Raw genomic sequence first — 18,497 nt, forward strand, 5'->3', positions numbered from 1 at the left:
GAGGAATGAGCCCTTTTTGCAGCTTAGTAACAGTTTGGATGGTTAGATTCTGCTATGACACTCAATAATCACTATACATTTTATAGAGTAGATAAGGTTAGTATTTGTCATAAATATAAGTCAACGTCCGGTCTATGTAATACTAGAAAAATATATTCATTCATTTTGAAGTTAACAAGCAGATAGCCAATGAAAAGAGCCAATGAAACATTAATATATTGATTTATGTACAGTGGATACAATTACCTTTTTAAAATGTCCTTTATGAACCCAGTCAAGAAATTCTTTCTTCAATTCATCTTCATATTTAAATGTGTCATTCTTTCTTATTATTATTTTGTCCTTTAGATGTACATTCTCCTCAGGATCTAACGTCTAAAATTAAAATATAAAATATGCATCATGTTTAGAATACTATAAAAGATATTTATGAAATAAAGTCACATAACTAAAATAGAATATTAAAAAAGAAGAAAACTGAATCACATTAAATAGCTTGTATTTTAATGTCTTATGTGATGAAATGCTTAACAGTCAATGGGGCAGATGTATTAAGCCTTAACAGGAGAGAACCTTATTTTGTGTGTCCTGCAGAAGTCCTTAGTCCATCCAGCATCTGCCACCACTTATCCTTACTTGATTATAAGTGCTAATGTTTTATTAGACCGATTGAAAGGTGCCCACACACTAATGGGATTTGGGCCCTTTTCACCCAGTTTTGACGGATAGGAACGAAAAACGTGTCAATTGCATGTGTTTTTACATTCGATTCTGATCAGATTCGCAGTTCCGTGCACATCGGATTGAAGTCTGAGATCACAAGTGTTGCCATTAAGATTTATTGAATCTGTCAGCCTTAGCAGGAATCGCAATATGATACATAGGACTGCATACAGTGTATCCTATACCATCATGCAGTCCAGTAAGCTAAAAAGGGTCCAAGGGATATTATATGTGACTTCTACCTTCCGAAAAGTTTAGGACCTAATTCTGATTTTGAAATAAAGTAAGAAAGAGAAAGTAACTAAACACCTGGGAAAAACCATGCTGTATTACTGGCACCAAAAGGGGTATTCTTTACCCAGGCCTGTTGGAGGGGCACACGGGTGTCCTGGGTCCCGATGCATGCCCTTTCCCATTGCAGAAAGTGGCAGGCAGGTAAAGAGTACTGACCTCTGTGCCCTAAATTCACATTTTGACACATGGAATGTGCCCGAAATTCACATTCTGACACACGGAATTCTGTTATGCGGTGGGAGGGGAGAGGAGGTGTCTTCACAAGTGTAAGTTCATCCCAGTTGCTGCCTGCAATGGAGATTTCTGTCCCCTCAAAAAAAAAATATATATATATATACACACACACACACACACACACACACACACACACTCTATAACAGGCAGAATCTGGGATGAACTTGCAATTATGAAGACACCACCTCCCACCGCATAACAGCACATATAAAAAAAAAACCTGTGGACTGTATAGAAACACGCACACACACACATGCAGGGCACATAAAAATCTGACTGTACTTTGCAGTTTTCAGGACCCCCCCAGTTGGGTCCAGGTTACTGGTGTGGCGCTGCCCTGAGCCTCCCGCTGACACTTCACTCACTGTGGCTCCCACCACCTATGATCTTCCTGTTGCTGCCGCTGCCTATGATCAACCCTCTGTTGCCGCTGCCTATGTTCTCCCTACTGCTGCCACTGAATGATCTTCCTGCTGCAGGCTCCTCAGTTGCTGGGTGCAGGCAACGTCATGACATCACCCACGCCAACATCGCTGGGAACGCTGAAGGCTCTGAGAACCTCTCAGAGGATTCAGCAGGTATATACAAAGGAGATAACAGCACTTGATTGCTATCTACCGGTGGGAGCTACTTGATCGACCGGTAGATTGCACTTTTTGATCAACTTTTTGGCCAGCTCTGCTATAGACTGTACAGGAAACAGTGCATAAATGAATTTAATAATACAATCATTATATACAAGTACTGGCCAGTAGTTCCATTAAACATCCATAAAGATAAATATACTACACTACAAATTTTGTAATTTTTTTTAATGTAAATATAAAAACAAGGTTTACATAACAATCTTGAGTATAAAATGTCTCTACTAAAAAGTGGTGCAGGTATCAGTGAATAAATATCAATAACTATATATGTAAAATATATATGTATAAAATAGAAAACAAGCTAGGACAAATAAAAGGTGCAGGAATTAGATTAACTTGATAGCAGGAGGTCAGAGGCAGCACCCAACGCGTTATGTCCACCTGCAGTGCACATGGTTTTGCCCATTTTGAGAACAAATTTGTACTGCGATCAGATCTGAGTAAGGGCCATAGTGTATACAGGCAATTCCTACACAACTATATACTGTAGATACAGATCAATTCCCCAAGAGGAAAACAGCAGTCACCAGACTCGTAGTGTTCAAACGAGGTACCAATGGATCCAGATTTGTTCAAGGACTAATGGTAGTAGCTTGGCAACTTTTTAGAAATAAATAAGGGGAGCAGGAACTTTCCCGTTCTTTCAAGTTTGATAGTGTTGCACATTTGGAAATTGCATTTGGATATTGCTACTGCCTTAAGAAAGGTATTTTAATGGACTGAAACGTCGGCAAGCTACCACATACAGTTGTGCTCATAAGTTTACATACCCTAGAATAATTTGTGATTCTATGAATATGAATGATAACTCATACATTTTTCTTTCACTCATGGTTAGTGGTTGGGTGAAGCCATTTATTGTCAAACAACTGTGTTTACTCTTTTAAAATCATAATGACAACAGAAACTACCCAAATGACCCGGATCAAAAGTTTACATACCCTGTAGATTTTGGCCTGATAACATGCGCACAAGTTGACACCATCGGGTTTGAATGGCTACTAAAGGTAACCATCCTCACCTCCTCACCTGTGATCTGTTTGCTTGTTATTAGTGTGTGTGTGTGTGTGTGTGTGTATATAAAAGGTCAGTGAGTTTCTGGTCTCCTGAAAGATCCCTGTATCTTTCATCCAGTGGATTCTGAGTCACAGGGAAAGCAAAAGAATTGTCAAAGGCTCTGCGGGAAAAGGTAATTGAACTGTATAAAACAGGAAAGGGATATAGGACATACTTGGATGTTCCAACATGACAATTGTCCAAAAAAACAAGGCCAAGTCATCCTGTCATTGGTTACAGCAGAATAAAGTGAAGGTTTCTGGAGTGGCCAACTCAGTCTTCTGATCTGAATATCATTGAGCCACTCTGAATTTACAGGAACTGGATGCTTTTTGCCAAGAAGAATGGGCAGCTTTACCATCTGAGAAAATAAAGAGCCTCATCCACAACTACCACAAAATACTTCAAGCTGTCTTTGATGTTTAAGGGGGCAATAAACACTATTAAGAACTGGGGTATGTAAACTTTTATCATTTGGGTAGTTTCTGTTGTCATCATAATTTAAAAAGAATAAACACAGTTGTTTGACAATAAATGGCTTTACCCAATCACTAACCATGAGTGAAAGAAAAGTTTGTGAGTTATCATTCATATTCTCTGACAGATGGCCAGAAAATCACAAATTCTGCTAGGGTATGTAAACTTATGAGCACAACTGTATATATCTATACTGTACACACAGTATATGTTAGAGACAGATGATACAGAATTGTTCCCTTTTGGAACTATTACATCCATACTGTACAATTTCAAATAATTAAAACTGTTGCTATAGTGGATGTGATTGTAGTCTTACCTTTACATTTGGCCATGTTGGCCATGCTGACACCATGCTATCATACAGCTGTAGGCTTTCCCTTGGAGATAATGAAAGATCTTGCGGTATGCCATAGTTCTTTATCTAATTTATATTGAATAAAAATAGTCAATGCTTACAGTATCTGAGAGTAAAGACATTCTCCTTCTTTGGTGAACTCTTGCAATACACTTTGTTATTGTGGGGGTATTCGTAGGCAGAAATACACCTATTTTTTACACATTTGTATTTTCGGGATTTACTATCCCGAAAATACAGCAATTCGAATTCCTAAAGATGGCACATTCGTATTTGTATTTACAAATACGAATGTCTACACCATCGATAGGATACGACAGGACCAGCACCAGGCTGAAAGAGTCGGCGCCGGTAATTAAAAATCAGGGAACCCGGCAAATAGGGGTTCCCCAATTTTTAACAACCAGCTCCAGGCTCCAGGTCCGGGACTGGTTCCCAAAATACGGGGGACAAAATGACTAGGGGTCCTCCGTATTTTAAGAACCAGCCCCAGGCCAAACCAGCCAGCAGGGTAATGTCACAGCCGGGGGACACTTATTATATAAGGTCCCGCGGCCAAAACATTCATCCCTACTGACCAGTCAGCCTGGCCAGGGGCCCTGGGGGAGTGGGGACCCCCCCAATAAAGGGGTCTGGTTCTTTAAATACGGGGGACCCCTAGTCATTTTGTCCCTCGTATTTTGGGAACCAGCCCAGGACCTGGAGCTGGTTGTTAAAAATCGGGAATCCCCAATTTGCCGGGTTCCCTGATTTTTAATTACCGGCCCCGGCTCTTTCAGCCTGGTGCTGGTTACGGCTGTGGGAGGGACCCCACACCGTTTTTTTTATTTATTTATTTTTAATTCTATATTTTTACACACTGCAGCCTGCACGGATCTGACTGATCCGTGCAGACTGCCTACACTAATTCCTATTAGCGGCCTTATATACGGCCAGCTAATACGAATTAATACAACATCGGAGTGTTACAAAGCAGTCGTATATGACTGCTTTGTAAATTCCCCTCCGGAACACGACTTTGCATACGGCTGAATCAGTCGTATGCAGTCGTAGGGAAAATACTAATACGAAAAACTAGGTTTTTCATATTAATAAATTTCCCCCTGTATGTCAGTGAGACTTTATTGGAATTAATAATTAAATGGACAAGTAATGTGGAAGAATAAGGACTTTGTGCGTATTGGTGTGATATATGCAAAATTAATTTTAGATTGAAAGGGTGAAATGTAATAGCAAAACCAGTTTGAAAAAATCTATGTCTAAACGAGTAAACCAATTAAAAAGGTATTTTTAATAACATATAATAAAACATATAGTAAAACAGCTATTTGTATTATATGTTTTATTATATGTTATTAAATATGCCTTTTTAATTGATTCATTCGCTGCTTTTTCTGTTCTTTTTAACAGTCAAAATATACTGCAATACAGTTAATCGTTATCCATACTTACATGATGTACCGTTAAGGCAGCACATGGATGGAAATGTTCAAAGTTGATGTTGGAATCTTGCACAGAACAAATATATTTTTCCAGGTCATTGTATCTCTTATCATGTAGCACTATAGAATGAAAATATATATTTACCACAATTTGGTAGGGTTGGGATCATTTGGTCTATTGCATTATGGTAGAAAGTCATTAGGTCGAATCCATTAGGTCGACATGCTAAAAGGTCGACATGATTCTAGGTCGACATGGGAAAAGGTCGACATGATTCTAGGTCGAAAGGTCATTAGTTCGACAGGTCATTAGTTCGACAAGGTCATTAGTTCGACATTGTCTATGTCGACATTCACAAGGTCGACATGGGGTTTTTCACTGTTTTTTTACCTGAATGTCAACACAGTCGACATGGACACAGTTTAAAGTGCACTGCATCCCCTCGCATCGCTCGCTGCGCTCGCTATGCGTCGGGCACGGTGCCTCGCTACGCTCGGCACACTATTTTATTCTCCCACCACGCCCTAGTGGATGGTAGGGCATGAAATACCGCCTGTCGGCACATGTTGGCTCAAAAAACAGTGAAAAACTCCATGTCGACCTTGTGAATGTCGACATAGACAATGTCGAACTAATGACCTTGTCGAACTAATGACCTGTCGAACTAATGACCTTTCGACCTAGAATCATGTCGACCTTTTCCCATGTCGACCTAGAGTCATGTCGACCTTTTAGCATGTCGACCTAATGGATTCGACCTAATGACTTTCTACCATAATGCAGTAGACCAAATGACCGCATCCCATTTGGTACATACAGTACAGTATAATATTCTTTATATTCTTTAGTATTTTAAGTGCACAGTAATCATGTTTTCATTTCCCATTTTCAGTTGTCGCATTTACCAGAAATAAGGAAAGAAACATGGTGAATCAAGTGTTCGTTTTAATCATTTTCCTCGGGGTACTTTACCTAGTCGGACTTTGTAGCACTTTTTTTCTGTCTTTTTTGAATGTTTCTTTCCTCCTTTCTGAGGTGGGTTTGACATACAAATGGTTTCTTGGTCATCATTTTGCTGCCAGTATTCTTTTACCGATTTTAGCCACCTAAAGTGAAAACATTTTTTGGGTCAAATTCAAACTTGTTACAAGTAAATGGCCTTATTCAGATCTGAGCTCAGTACAAATTTGTTTGGAAAATTTGGAAAATTAGTTTGGATCTGAATAAGGCCCATAGAATAATCGGAATCTTGTGATCGCAGCACACCGCTTTGTTAAATTGTAGTAGAATTATGCTGCTTTCAGACCGCATAACTGGCTTTGACCCTGTATTTGAAAACGTTTCCAAAAACGGGTCTGCCAGGTAAAACCCCTTTCACACCGCATCTCTTAAACGGTATATTACCGTTTAAGTGCCTTTTTTTTTACACTGGCAGACCCGTTTTTGGAAACTTTCCAAATACAGGGTCAAAGCCAGTACAGTCTTCAGCGCGACCCCCCCCCCTAGGGGTTAACATCACCACCACCCCCCCACCCTCAGGGTTAACATCGCCCCCCCCTAAGGTTAACATCACCTCCCCCCCCCCCCCACGTGTTAACAGACACCCCCCCCCCCCCCCGCGGGTTAACATCCCCCCCTAGGGTTAACATCACCCCCCCCCCCAATGTGTTTAAGAACCCCCCCCTCCCCCCCTCCATGCAGCCGGTACCTCCCGTTGCAGATCCCGGCAGTACTGTGAAAACCGATGCACTTATGAAAAAAAGTGTCTTTCGGAAAATGGCCGTCGCATAGGAAAACCAGTTTAAAAAAACTGTCTTTCGTATGGGGGCAGCCATTTTCCGAAAGTTTGGAGGACGCACACCGCCGCCCCTCGCGGGCTCACTGCGCTCGCCACACTTCGGGTTGACGTTGACCGTGGCGTTGCGTTAACAATGGGGGGGGGGATTTCACATAATAATTAACCATCAGGGTGGGTATACAATTAAAAATCGAGTCTGGGGGTCATTTAACATTGGGTCCAATGTAAAATCGGGTCTCAGGGACCATTTTTACATTGGGTCCAATGTAAAAATCGGGTCGGTCGCGTCGCATCGCATACCATTATAATGGAATGCGATGCGACCGATTTTTTAATTGTACGGGAAGCGTCTTTAAAGCACAAAAATCGGGTCGGTCGGGTCTGATCGGGTCCCATCGCATACCTTAAGTTATGGATGGGCGCCATGCTAGGAAACAAGTACCATTTATGTACCATTCTATTTGTACCATGGCAAGTACATGGCAAGTTGCTGATTCTGTCATAGTTGTCCGTCATGCATGTAAAACAATAAAAAATTATGTAATGTCCTTAGTTGTAAAAACTGGAAACAACTTTTAGAATACCTAGAATAACTAATTTTTCAATTTACATTTTTGTCAGGAAAGAAGGGGTTCCACTTAACATCAATAACCTATGATAGTAATAGTTTTCACCCATACAGAATAGAAACCAAAGCTATAAATATGTTATTGCGCAGTCTATTAGTCCTTTACATAGACTATGCAAACACATATGAAGCAAAACCAAAGGTCATCTCTGCTGTCAGCTGTATTCTTTTTTTTTAGAGCTGGAATGGTGATTTGGTGTCATCTCATAAGGTTTCAAGGTGTTCTTCTTTTTCATTTAAATGATATTCATTTGACCAATGAGAGTCTTTTTATTAAAGATTTGTTTAAGGATGTTTGGAATTAGTTAATTATAGTTTTTATTTAGGAGTATTTGGGTGGTGCTCAGGGCTGCCACTAGGAATTTTGGGGCCCAGGACCGATTTCCAGTCTGGGCCCCCCCTTCCCAGGACAGAAGCAGCCATGCCGAGCACAGTGGAGTTGCCCATGATGGATGAGCTGTTAGTGCAACTGGCCATTTGTCAGAGAATACAAACTTTTCACTTTTATTATACCCTTGACGCGTTTCTCCACTAAATACAGGTGGAGGCTTCTTCAGAAGGAACCGCCACTTGTATTTAGCGGAGAAATGCATCAAGGATATAATTGGGGCATATACAACCTTGCTCTCACCTGCCGGGATCATCTGCCACCCTTAGAGATCGCATCTAAACAATCGTCACCTATTGCACTCAGTCGTTCATCGCTGACAAGCTCACCACCTGCTTATTCTTGGAAGCCGCATATGGAGTACCTGTTCAATCATCACAGATCAGTGAGGCTTGCTCCCGGCCGCACAAACATCATTGGCTCGCTAAATACAGCTGATCGCCGAGCGGGTTGTAGCGCGAGCCCACACTCGGGACATCCTCCTAGGCTACTGCAGGGATTTCGAGATATATACATAAAGAGGTACTGTTACAATTTAACATAAGGGTTGGAACTTTTTCCCAATGACTGCGGATATCCCTACCACTATTTAATAGTGGATTTAATACTGCACCACTTTCAATTACTTCATGTCATCTACCCTGATTTGTACAGGGAATACTATCCGTTGATTCACTCAAAAAAAGCTTTTCCTACTAAATTAAATCCTGCAGGGATATACCACTCTAGAGCTGGTTATATCAAATTATTTTTATCTCCCTGTATTCTCCCAGAGGAGTTGCCCTGTTGCACTATTATTGAAATTATTAAATACATACTGTGCATGTTGGTTTTATGTTTATTTTTATTTTTAATTAATTTTAGCTAATAAATGTCAAATAATTCTTTATACATTCTTTCAGATGTGTGGCGCTCTATTTTATTCATTTATATATATATATATATATATATATATATATATATAGTCTCGTAGGAAGGAACAGACAGTGGCACTCCAAGGGTTTTTCAGGGTATCATTCACCCCTTTGTCAAGGTTTAAGTGGTTATTGCACTTAAACCTTGACAAAGGGGTGAATGATACCCCGAAACTTTGGTTTGCTTTAATACACGCTGTTGAAAACCCTTGGAGTGCCGCTGTCTGTTCCTTCCTACGAGACTACCTGTTTGTTCCAGAAGGCGCCCAGGTACTGAATACCAGCTGAGGGAGTGCCAGGCCGTCTACCTCTCTCTCATATATATATATATATATATATATATATATATATATATATATATATAAATACATATGTGTATAAGATTGATTGGTTTCAATTATCTAATTATGTGCCATCCTTACTAGCAATCTCCAGAATTGCCTCTGGGAGCAGCCTCTATATACAGTATCTCCCTAAACTAACACATGTTAGTATAGTATATATATTGAATAGTGGAGCGAACACCTGATTATCGTGCCTGATTGTGGTTTGTTTTTTATTATTTTATAGCACAGAGACAAGCCTCAAAACTTCTGAAACAAAGTCATTTGGAGTGATGAGACCAAAATGTATCTTTTTGGCCACAACCATAAACATTACATTTGGAGAGGAGTCAATAAGGCCTATGATGAAAGGTACACCATTCCTACTGTGAAACACGGAGGTGGATTGCTGAAACATGGTCAAAACTGATGGCAAGATGAATGCAGCATGTTATCAGAAAATATTGGAGGAAAATTAGCACTCATCAGCACCAAAAGCTGTGCATGGGACGTACTTGGATGTTCCAACATGACAATGATCCAAAACACAAGGTCAAGTTGACCTGTCATTGGATACAGCAGAATTACTTCTGCATTTGTCATATCGTTTTTTTTATTTTTTATTTATAGTCACCTTTCCTACATAATGGCCTTCAAATAAAAATAGATTTATTCAACTCATCTAGCAAAATGAAACTCTATCAATTACAAAAACATAGGTATCTAAATGTGACCAATGTATACTGCAAAATGATAAAGTAAGTAGTTCCATAAGACCAAAATGTGAAAACTACCTTGGTCATGGAGGGAAAAAGGTAATTTCTGTCATGAAGCAGTAAAGGTTGTATTTCTGATGAAAATGTACTTACTCGGTTAGGTGTTTTGGGTTGCTAATTGTTGCAGACAAAGCTAAAAATGGACATCGAATTATGGCTAGAATGTGTTCCCAAACTTCTGCTCCAATTTCTCCTCCTAAGCAGTGAACCTAGAATAGATAACAGAGTTTACAGACACTTTGGGGCAGATGTATGACCGGACGATATGGGGGAGAAGGGGTATCAGCACACGTTATGTGCACTGGTACTGCTTCTCCCCCATGTATGATGGTGCCATGCTATGCACCCGGTCTGGCTCTGTCATACATGGGGGAGCACGCTGGCTCTGTCATACATGGGGGAGAAGCGGTATCAGTGCACATAACTTGCGCTAATACCCCTTCTCCCCCATATAGCCCAGCCATACATCTTCCCCATTATTTAATCAGTAGATGGTGCAGATACCAGCTGCCTCCAAAGATCCCCTCCTCTTCACCCCACCAATAGCATGCTGTACATCTGTTTCTTTCACTCCCACCCCCCTAGTCTGCAACTGCACAGAGGTTGCGTAGGAGGAGGCAGGAGCTTCCTCTGCTGCTTGATCATGTAGTGTTCCCCACCCCCTGTCTTTGACACTCTGGGGGAAATTTACTAAAGGAAATTTGTAAAAAATAGGTGTATTTGTATTCAGAAATACACTTATTTTTGACATTTACTATCCCGAAAATACGGCAATTCGTATTAGTGTTGATAACACATCAATACAAATACGAATTGTCGTATTTTCGGGATAGTAAATGTCAAAAATAAGTGTATTTCTGGATACAAATACACCTATTTTTTTTACAAATTTCCTTTAGTAAATTTCCCCCTCTGTGTCACTTGTTTCTTGCTCTCCCTCCCTGTCGACACTGTCTAGTACTGTTGCTTGCTCTCCCCGACACTGACACTTACCCCGACATTTACACTCCCCCAACAGTAACGCTCACGCTCCTCGACGCTGATGCTCGGCCGCTTTTCTCAACACTGCTGCTCGGCCGCTCTCCCTGACAATGCCGCACAGCTGCTCTCCCTGACACTGCCGCACGGCTTCTCTTTTTGATACAGACTCTCGGCCACTCTCCTGGACACTGATGCTCGGCCGCTCTCCCCAACACTGTCTTTAATAACAAATAGGCCAGGGTATTGCCTGGCCTATTTGTTATTAAAGATACTGTAAGTCTGTGAAAGTATAGTAGTGTCAGCCGCCGCCGTCCCAGAGCGCCTCTGCGTGATGTCACGTCCGGGACGGGCGGCGGAGATGGAGCGCCGGGGGAGCGTCGGGGGCGTTGCCTAGCAACGCCCCGAGCTTCCGGCTCTGTAGCTCCGGCTGCTGGACGTCGGGGCGTTGCTGGGCAACGCTCCCGAGTCTCCAAGCAGCGTGCGGCGTCAGCGCAGCTGACGTCAGCACAGTCACAGGCGGCAGATTCAAATAAATAGCTGGCGTCTGCTGGGAACAGACGCCGGTTATAGCTTTGGTCATACCTGAGTGTGCCTTGGTGTTCCTGGTTCCAGAAGTGCTCTGCAGTGCTGTGCCGTTCCGTTCTGTGCCGTGCCTCGTGCTGTGCCTCGTGCCGTGTCCCGTGTACCCGTGTCCGGCTACAGATAAGTGTCATCAGAGAACCTGGTTGCCAGTGCTTTCTAGTCTCATATTCCATCTAGTTAGAAGCATTGCTGCCAGTTGTATCTTTTGTCTTTATATTCCATCTTCGGCATTGTTGCCCTCAGTTGTTGTGATAGCATACCATCTTCGTAGCATTGTTGCTCCCTTGTTCACCATTTATATTTATTATCATTTTCACGTATTGTTACGTTTAGTCATACTCCCCTGGATCTATCCCGTATTATTGGGTAGTGTCCCCCAGGGGTATTACACGCCAGGCGTCCGGGGTCCCCTTGCCTTCTGTAGGTGTAGTTAGCTGTACCCTTGCTCTCTATTGGCCTTGGCGGTCGTGTTGTCCTCCCATAAGACCAGGTGGCATCGGGGTTGGAGCCGGACTAACTGGCTCCCTCGAACGCGGCTATTATTGGTGAAGCCTAGCTCTCTGCACACGTCCGCCAATCCTGGTTTGAGGCAACGGAGATAGGGGTGGCAAGGTGGTCCCCGGATCATAACATTATAACCGGCCACAAAAAAGTTGTAACACAACCATATTACCTCTACAGTGGTTGTGTGTTTCTTGGTTTAGCATGGATCCCAATGCGGGGGTTCCGGCCCAGGTTTTTGCTGAACAGTTACACCACCTCACTCAGCAGTTGCAGGATCTTACTCTCAGAGTTGAGTCTCAGGAGGAGGTTCGTAGAGCAGCTCCTGCAATGGCTGTGTCGGTTAAGGAACCCAAAATGAGTCTTCCTGATCGGTTCACTGGGGATAGACATCAGTTCTTTAATTTTAGGGAGAGCTGTAAATTATATTTTCGGTTACGGCCCCTGTCCTCCGGGTCTGAAATACAGAGAGTGGGGTTGGTGATTTCTCTCCTCCAGGGGGATCCACAGACATGGGCATTTGGGCTGAAGCCAGACAGTCCGGCTCTCCGGTCCGTGGAGTCTTTTTTCCAGGCAATGGGGATTTTATATGATGACCCAGATAAAGCAGCCTTAGAGGAATGGCGACATTGGCTGGAGGGGGCTAGATTCCAGGTTACCATCATAACGGATCATAAAAATCTGGCATATCTCCAATCAGCCAAGAGAGTCAATGCTAGGCAGGCTAGGTGGACATTATTCTTTGCCCGATTTAATTTCATTATCACTTACAGGCCAGGGTCAAAAAATGTCGTTGCCGATGCTCTTTCGAGAAGTTTTTCTGCTGTCCAAGAACCGCATTTACAACCAGAGTCTATTATTCCTGCCTCTTGTATTATTGCTGGGTTTACTCATAGCCTTCTGGATCAAGTCATGTTGGCACAAGCTTCGGCTCCTAAGGCCGTTCCGGAGGGTAGACTCTTTGTACCTTTAGAGCTCCGCAAAAAATTTTTTTGGGAGTTTCATCAATGTAAATCAGCGGGACATCCTGGCAGTGATAAAACGTTATCTTTGTTATCAAGAGCTGTCTGGTGGTCCACCATGAGGAGAGATGTCAAGGAATGGGTGTCTGCCTGTGACGTTTGTGCCAGGAATAAAACTCCCCGTTCTTCGCCCATTGGTCAGTTGGTTCCCTTGTCGATATCCCGGAGGCCATGGTCACATATTTCCATGGATTTTATAACCGATTTACCACTATCCAGGGGTTGTGATTCCATCTGGGTGGTGGTAGACCGATTCAGTAAGATGGCACATTTTGTCCCCTTGACCGGTTTACCTTCCGCGGAAAGGTTGGCCTCTTTGTTTTTATGCCACATTTTTCGCCTGCATGGTCTTCCTACTGATATTGTCTCAGATAGGGGCGTTCAATTTGTGGCCAAGTTTTGGAGGGCTATTTGTTCTGCGTTACAGATTAAGCTCAGTCCATCTTCGGCCTATCACCCACAATCTAATGGGCAGACGGAACGTGTGAATCAGACACTCGAGCAGTTCCTGCGGTGTTACGTATCAAAGTCCCAACAGGATTGGGTGGAAAATCTGCCATTCGCAGAATTTGCCTATAACAATGGCTGGCATTCTGCCACCAAGATGTCTCCATTTTTTTGTAACTATGGTTTCCACCCTCGGGCTAATTCGTTTGATCCTGTTCCCGCCAGAACAGGTAATCCCAGGTGGGTGACCAGTAGGAGGAGTATCTGGGCTATGGTCCGTAGGGCTCTCCTCTTTGCGACCACGGCCGCAAGGCGCTTCTCCGACCGTCACAGGAGACCTTGTTCGTTTAAAGTCGGAGACTGGGTGTGGCTATCCACCAGGAATATTAATATCCATCAGGCATCCAAGAAGTTGGGTCCTCGCTTTATCGGTCCCTACAGGATCATTAGGAGGATCAATCCTGTGGCCTTTCGACTCCAGATTCCACGCTCTCTGAAGGTCAATCCCACATTCCATGCCTCATTACTTAAACCTGCCCATCGGCCACGTGCTTACAGGCCAGCACCAGTAATTCGGCAAGGCATCAAGGAGTTTGTGATCGATAGTATTCTTGATTCGAGAATCACTCGCGGTCGTTTGTTCTTTCTAGTCCATTGGAAGGGCTATGGACCTGAGGAAAGGTCCTGGGTCCCGGACAAGGACCTTCACGCCCCATCCTTAAAAGAATTATTTCATAGGCAAAATCCGTTGAAGCCAGGACTTGGAGGTCGGTTGACCTCTCCTCAAGGGGGGGGTACTGTCAGCCGCCGCCGTCCCAGAGCGCCTCTGCGTGATGTCACGTCCGGGACGGGCGGCGGAGATGGAGCGCCGGGGGAGCGTCGGGGGCGTTGCCTAGCAACGCCCCGAGCTTCCGGCTCTGTAGCTCCGGCTGCTGGACGTCGGGGCGTTGCTGGGCAACGCTCCCGAGTCTCCAAGCAGCGTGCGGCGTCAGCGCAGCTGACGTCAGCACAGTCACAGGCGGCAGATTCAAATAAATAGCTGGCGTCTGCTGGGAACAGACGCCGGTTATAGCTTTGGTCATACCTGAGTGTGCCTTGGTGTTCCTGGTTCCAGAAGTGCTCTGCAGTGCTGTGCCGTTCCGTTCTGTGCCGTGCCTCGTGCTGTGCCTCGTGCCGTGTCCCGTGTACCCGTGTCCGGCTACAGATAAGTGTCATCAGAGAACCTGGTTGCCAGTGCTTTCTAGTCTCATATTCCATCTAGTTAGAAGCATTGCTGCCAGTTGTATCTTTTGTCTTTATATTCCATCTTCGGCATTGTTGCCCTCAGTTGTTGTGATAGCATACCATCTTCGTAGCATTGTTGCTCCCTTGTTCACCATTTATATTTATTACCATTTTCACGTATTGTTACGTTTAGTCATACTCCCCTGGATCTATCCCATATTATTGGGTAGTGTCCCCCAGGGGTATTACACGCCAGGCGTCCGGGGTCCCCTTGCCTTCTGTAGGTGTAGTTAGCTGTACCCTTGCTCTCTATTGGCCTTGGCGGTCGTGTTGTCCTCCCATAAGACCAGGTGGCATCGGGGTTGGAGCCGGACTAACTGGCTCCCTCGAACGCGGCTATTATTGGTGAAGCCTAGCTCTCTGCACACGTCCGCCAATCCCGGTTTGAGGCAACGGAGATAGGGGTGGCAAGGTGGTCCCCGGATCATAACAAGTAGATCTTGCCTTTGAGGATAACTTGATATTCCAATATGTTTAGTGCCCTCAGTATAAAGCCAATTTCTAATGACTTCCTCTGCAGGTGTAGGTTTGGTACAAGGAATAGTGTTATAGAAATACAGTACCTACACTATCATAAACATGCTAATTGTATCAGTGGAATCTATTTTTAAAATAAAATTTGGTACTTGTTTCCTATCTGGGCGCCCAGGTTTTCTACGTACGGCACCGTACTGAAATCGGATCGCATCGCATCGTATACATACACGATATTGAACGATGCGATGCGATGCGATGCGATGCGATCCGATTTCCCATAGGAAACAATGTTAAATGGCTCAATGTAGCCAAATTATCATAGGAACAATAGTAAATGGGCCAAAAACACCCCTGAACATTGAAATGTCCCCCCAAAAGTAGTTGACGCCACCCCGCCATCAACGTGAACCCGAAGCGTGGCGAGCGCAGCGAGCCCGCGAGGGGCGGCGGTACGCGTCCTCCGACCTTTTCATGCCCTACTATCCACTAGGGCGTGGAGTGAGAATAGAATAGTGTGGCGAGCGCAGCGAGCCACCGAGCCCGAAGCGTGGCGAGCGCAGCGAGCCCCGCGAGGGGACGCGGATACCTTCACAGTTATACGCGTCCCCTCGCGGGCTTCCCAGGTGTCCATGGCGACGCGGACACCTGGGAAGCCCGCAAAGGGACGCGTTTACCTGTGAAGGTATCCGCGTCCCCTCGCGGGGCTCGCTGCGCTCGCCACGCTTCGGGCTCGGTGGCTCGCTGCGCTCGCCACACTATTCTATTCTCACTCCACGCCCTAGTGGATAGTAGGGCATGAAAAGGTCGGAGGACGCGTACCGCCGCCCCTCGCGGGCTCGCTGCGCTCGCCACGCTTCGGGTTCACGTTGATGGTGGGGTGGCGTCAACTACTTTTGGGGGGACATTTCAATGTTCAGGGGTGTTTTTGGCCCATTTACTATTGTTCCTATGATAATTTGGCTAAATTGAGCCATTTAACATTGTTTCCTATGGGAAATCGAATCGGATCGCATCGCATCGCATCGCATCGTTCAATATCGTGTATGTGTACGATGCGATGCGATCAGATTTCACTACGGAGAATAGCATGGTGCTCAATTAACTTAGTGGGCGCCCAGATAGGAAACAAGTACCTAAAATTTTAGTTACAGGTTTTTAATGAACTACAATTTATATATAATTATGTATGGGGGAATTCAATTAAATGCAATAATTGAGGGGGAAAAGCATGGTAGCCTCAGGCTTAACTCCCAAAGTGAGTAAATTATTGCCATTTTAACATGGAATCCAGGATAAGTTCCATGATCGTAGCACATGAAAACAGGCCAGATAATGAGGATTTCTTTTTGAGCTACAAAGAAAATCCTTGTTAGCCTTCAGGACTAATTGCTTCAATTTTAATGTGGTAAATTTACTGTGTATAATTGAATCCCCCTTCATTTATTTCATTTAATTTGATCTAAAACTTGACTGTAATGTACTCTATGACTTACAACATAACATACCTCATCAAATATGATATATTTTATTCTTTTCACCCAGTCTTGTCGATGTGGACTTAACAACAGAATTTCCAAACATTGTGGTACAGTGACCAACACCTGTATAAAATGAATGTAAAAAATATGGAACCAGAATAAATATGTACATATTAACCATCTACTTCCCCACTTTGTGATTTGTGTTAAGATGCAATCTGTGCTGGCCATCATCAGCGGAGATGTGTACATAGGCCCTTATTCAGATCTGATCGCAGTACAAATTTGTTCTCAAAATGGGCAAAACCATGTGCACTGCAGGTGGGGCAGATGTAACATGTGCAGAGAGTTAAATTTCGGTGGGGTGTGTTGAAACTGAAATCTAAATCGCAGTGTAAAAATAATGCAGCCAGTATTTACCCTGCACAGAAACAAAAGAACTTGCACAAATCTAACTCTCTCTGCACATGTTACATCTGCCCCACCTGCAGTGCACATGATTTTGCCCATTTTGAGAACACATTTGTACTGTGATCAGATCTGAATAAGGGCTATAATATCATACATACTGTACTTTTTGCCAGAACTAGTCAGTTTCAGTTTCCATAAACAATAACTAAACTGTGAAATACCAAATGTTCACGATACCAACTGCCATAAATAAAAAAAATCTAGTAAATGAATATATAAATCATACTTAGTTTAATTAAGTAATACATACCTGACTGTTTAATGCATCAGTGCGATAATCACGTGTGAATACCCCACATAATGCCATTCCTTTTGGTAGATCTTTATTGAATTGATTAGTTACAGTGGCTACCACTTGATTTACAAGAGCCTGTATAAAACAAATGCATTAAATAATGAAAGTACATACTGCACATTTTTTTTGGTGGTTATACGGGCATACAAACAAATTATTTACATGTTAATTGCAAATAATTATAAGTGTAAATATGAAGAAAAGTATTTTATATTCCTTGCCACAAGCTCACACTTTCTCTTCTCATTCCAACCATACCATAATACCAGTAGCTAAACAGAAACATAAGTCATCAACAGCTGTTTTATGCTAATGCTGAATGATAATGCTACAGTCTTACAGTCAGTGGTGTAACAATGGGTCAGCAGACCCTGCGGTGGCTTGGGGGAGCAAGTCTGCAGTGGAGGAAGTCATGGCTAGAGCAAAATCATCACAGAAGACAGCCCATCATAGGCTACAGGACCTCTGTGCTGAGATGGAGAGCTGTCTGTGGCATTGCCCTCTTGTGCAGATCACCTGAGTAGGAAGGCAGCAATTTCAAGGTGGTAGACCAACTAGAGCACCAGCAGAACTTAGGAAAGAGCAGCCTGAGGAGACCCAGAGGAACTGCTGTGGATAACAAATGATGGGAGGAGCAGGCACCACAGAGGATGAACGTGCATCCAGAGTAAGGAGACCCCAGCAAGGCCCCCGGACAGACTACCAAATAAGATGGATGGCACGGAGAGGAGAAGCAAAGTGGTGAGGAAGACCCCGACAACTGCAGTCAAGATCCCAGTGGTTCATTGCGCATTCACTCAGACCCCTAAACAAAGATCAAAGCCTATAATTTATAGTAGATCCCAATAATGTTGTTTGACCAAGTAGCTACTATCAGATGGGATAGTCAGTCCCTTAAAC

The 18,497-nt window shown here is 43.5% G+C and overlaps 1 protein-coding gene across 3 annotated transcripts in view; it reads right to left on the reverse strand.

Annotated features, from left to right (window-relative positions):
- The window catches only part of LOC146060135 (putative ATP-dependent RNA helicase DDX60), a 215,099-nt gene that overhangs the window by 95,981 nt on the left and 100,621 nt on the right, over nt 1–18,497 (reverse strand). For all 3 annotated transcript variants that reach the window (XM_083173076.1, XM_083173067.1, XM_083173058.1), the window contains 7 exons: nt 17,553–17,672; nt 16,859–16,954; nt 10,153–10,268; nt 6,205–6,338; nt 5,242–5,351; nt 3,751–3,855; nt 247–375 (listed from right to left, as the gene is read on the reverse strand). In XM_083173076.1, the coding sequence (XP_083029202.1) occupies nt 247–375; nt 3,751–3,855; nt 5,242–5,351; nt 6,205–6,338; nt 10,153–10,268; nt 16,859–16,954; nt 17,553–17,672 (810 nt within the window). The remainder of the gene's footprint in view (nt 1–246; nt 376–3,750; nt 3,856–5,241; nt 5,352–6,204; nt 6,339–10,152; nt 10,269–16,858; nt 16,955–17,552; nt 17,673–18,497) is intronic.

This window comes from Crinia signifera, chromosome 1 (genome assembly GCF_055691185.1).
Source record: "Crinia signifera chromosome 1, ASM5569118v1, whole genome shotgun sequence".
Lineage (NCBI taxonomy): Eukaryota > Metazoa > Chordata > Amphibia > Anura > Myobatrachidae > Crinia > Crinia signifera.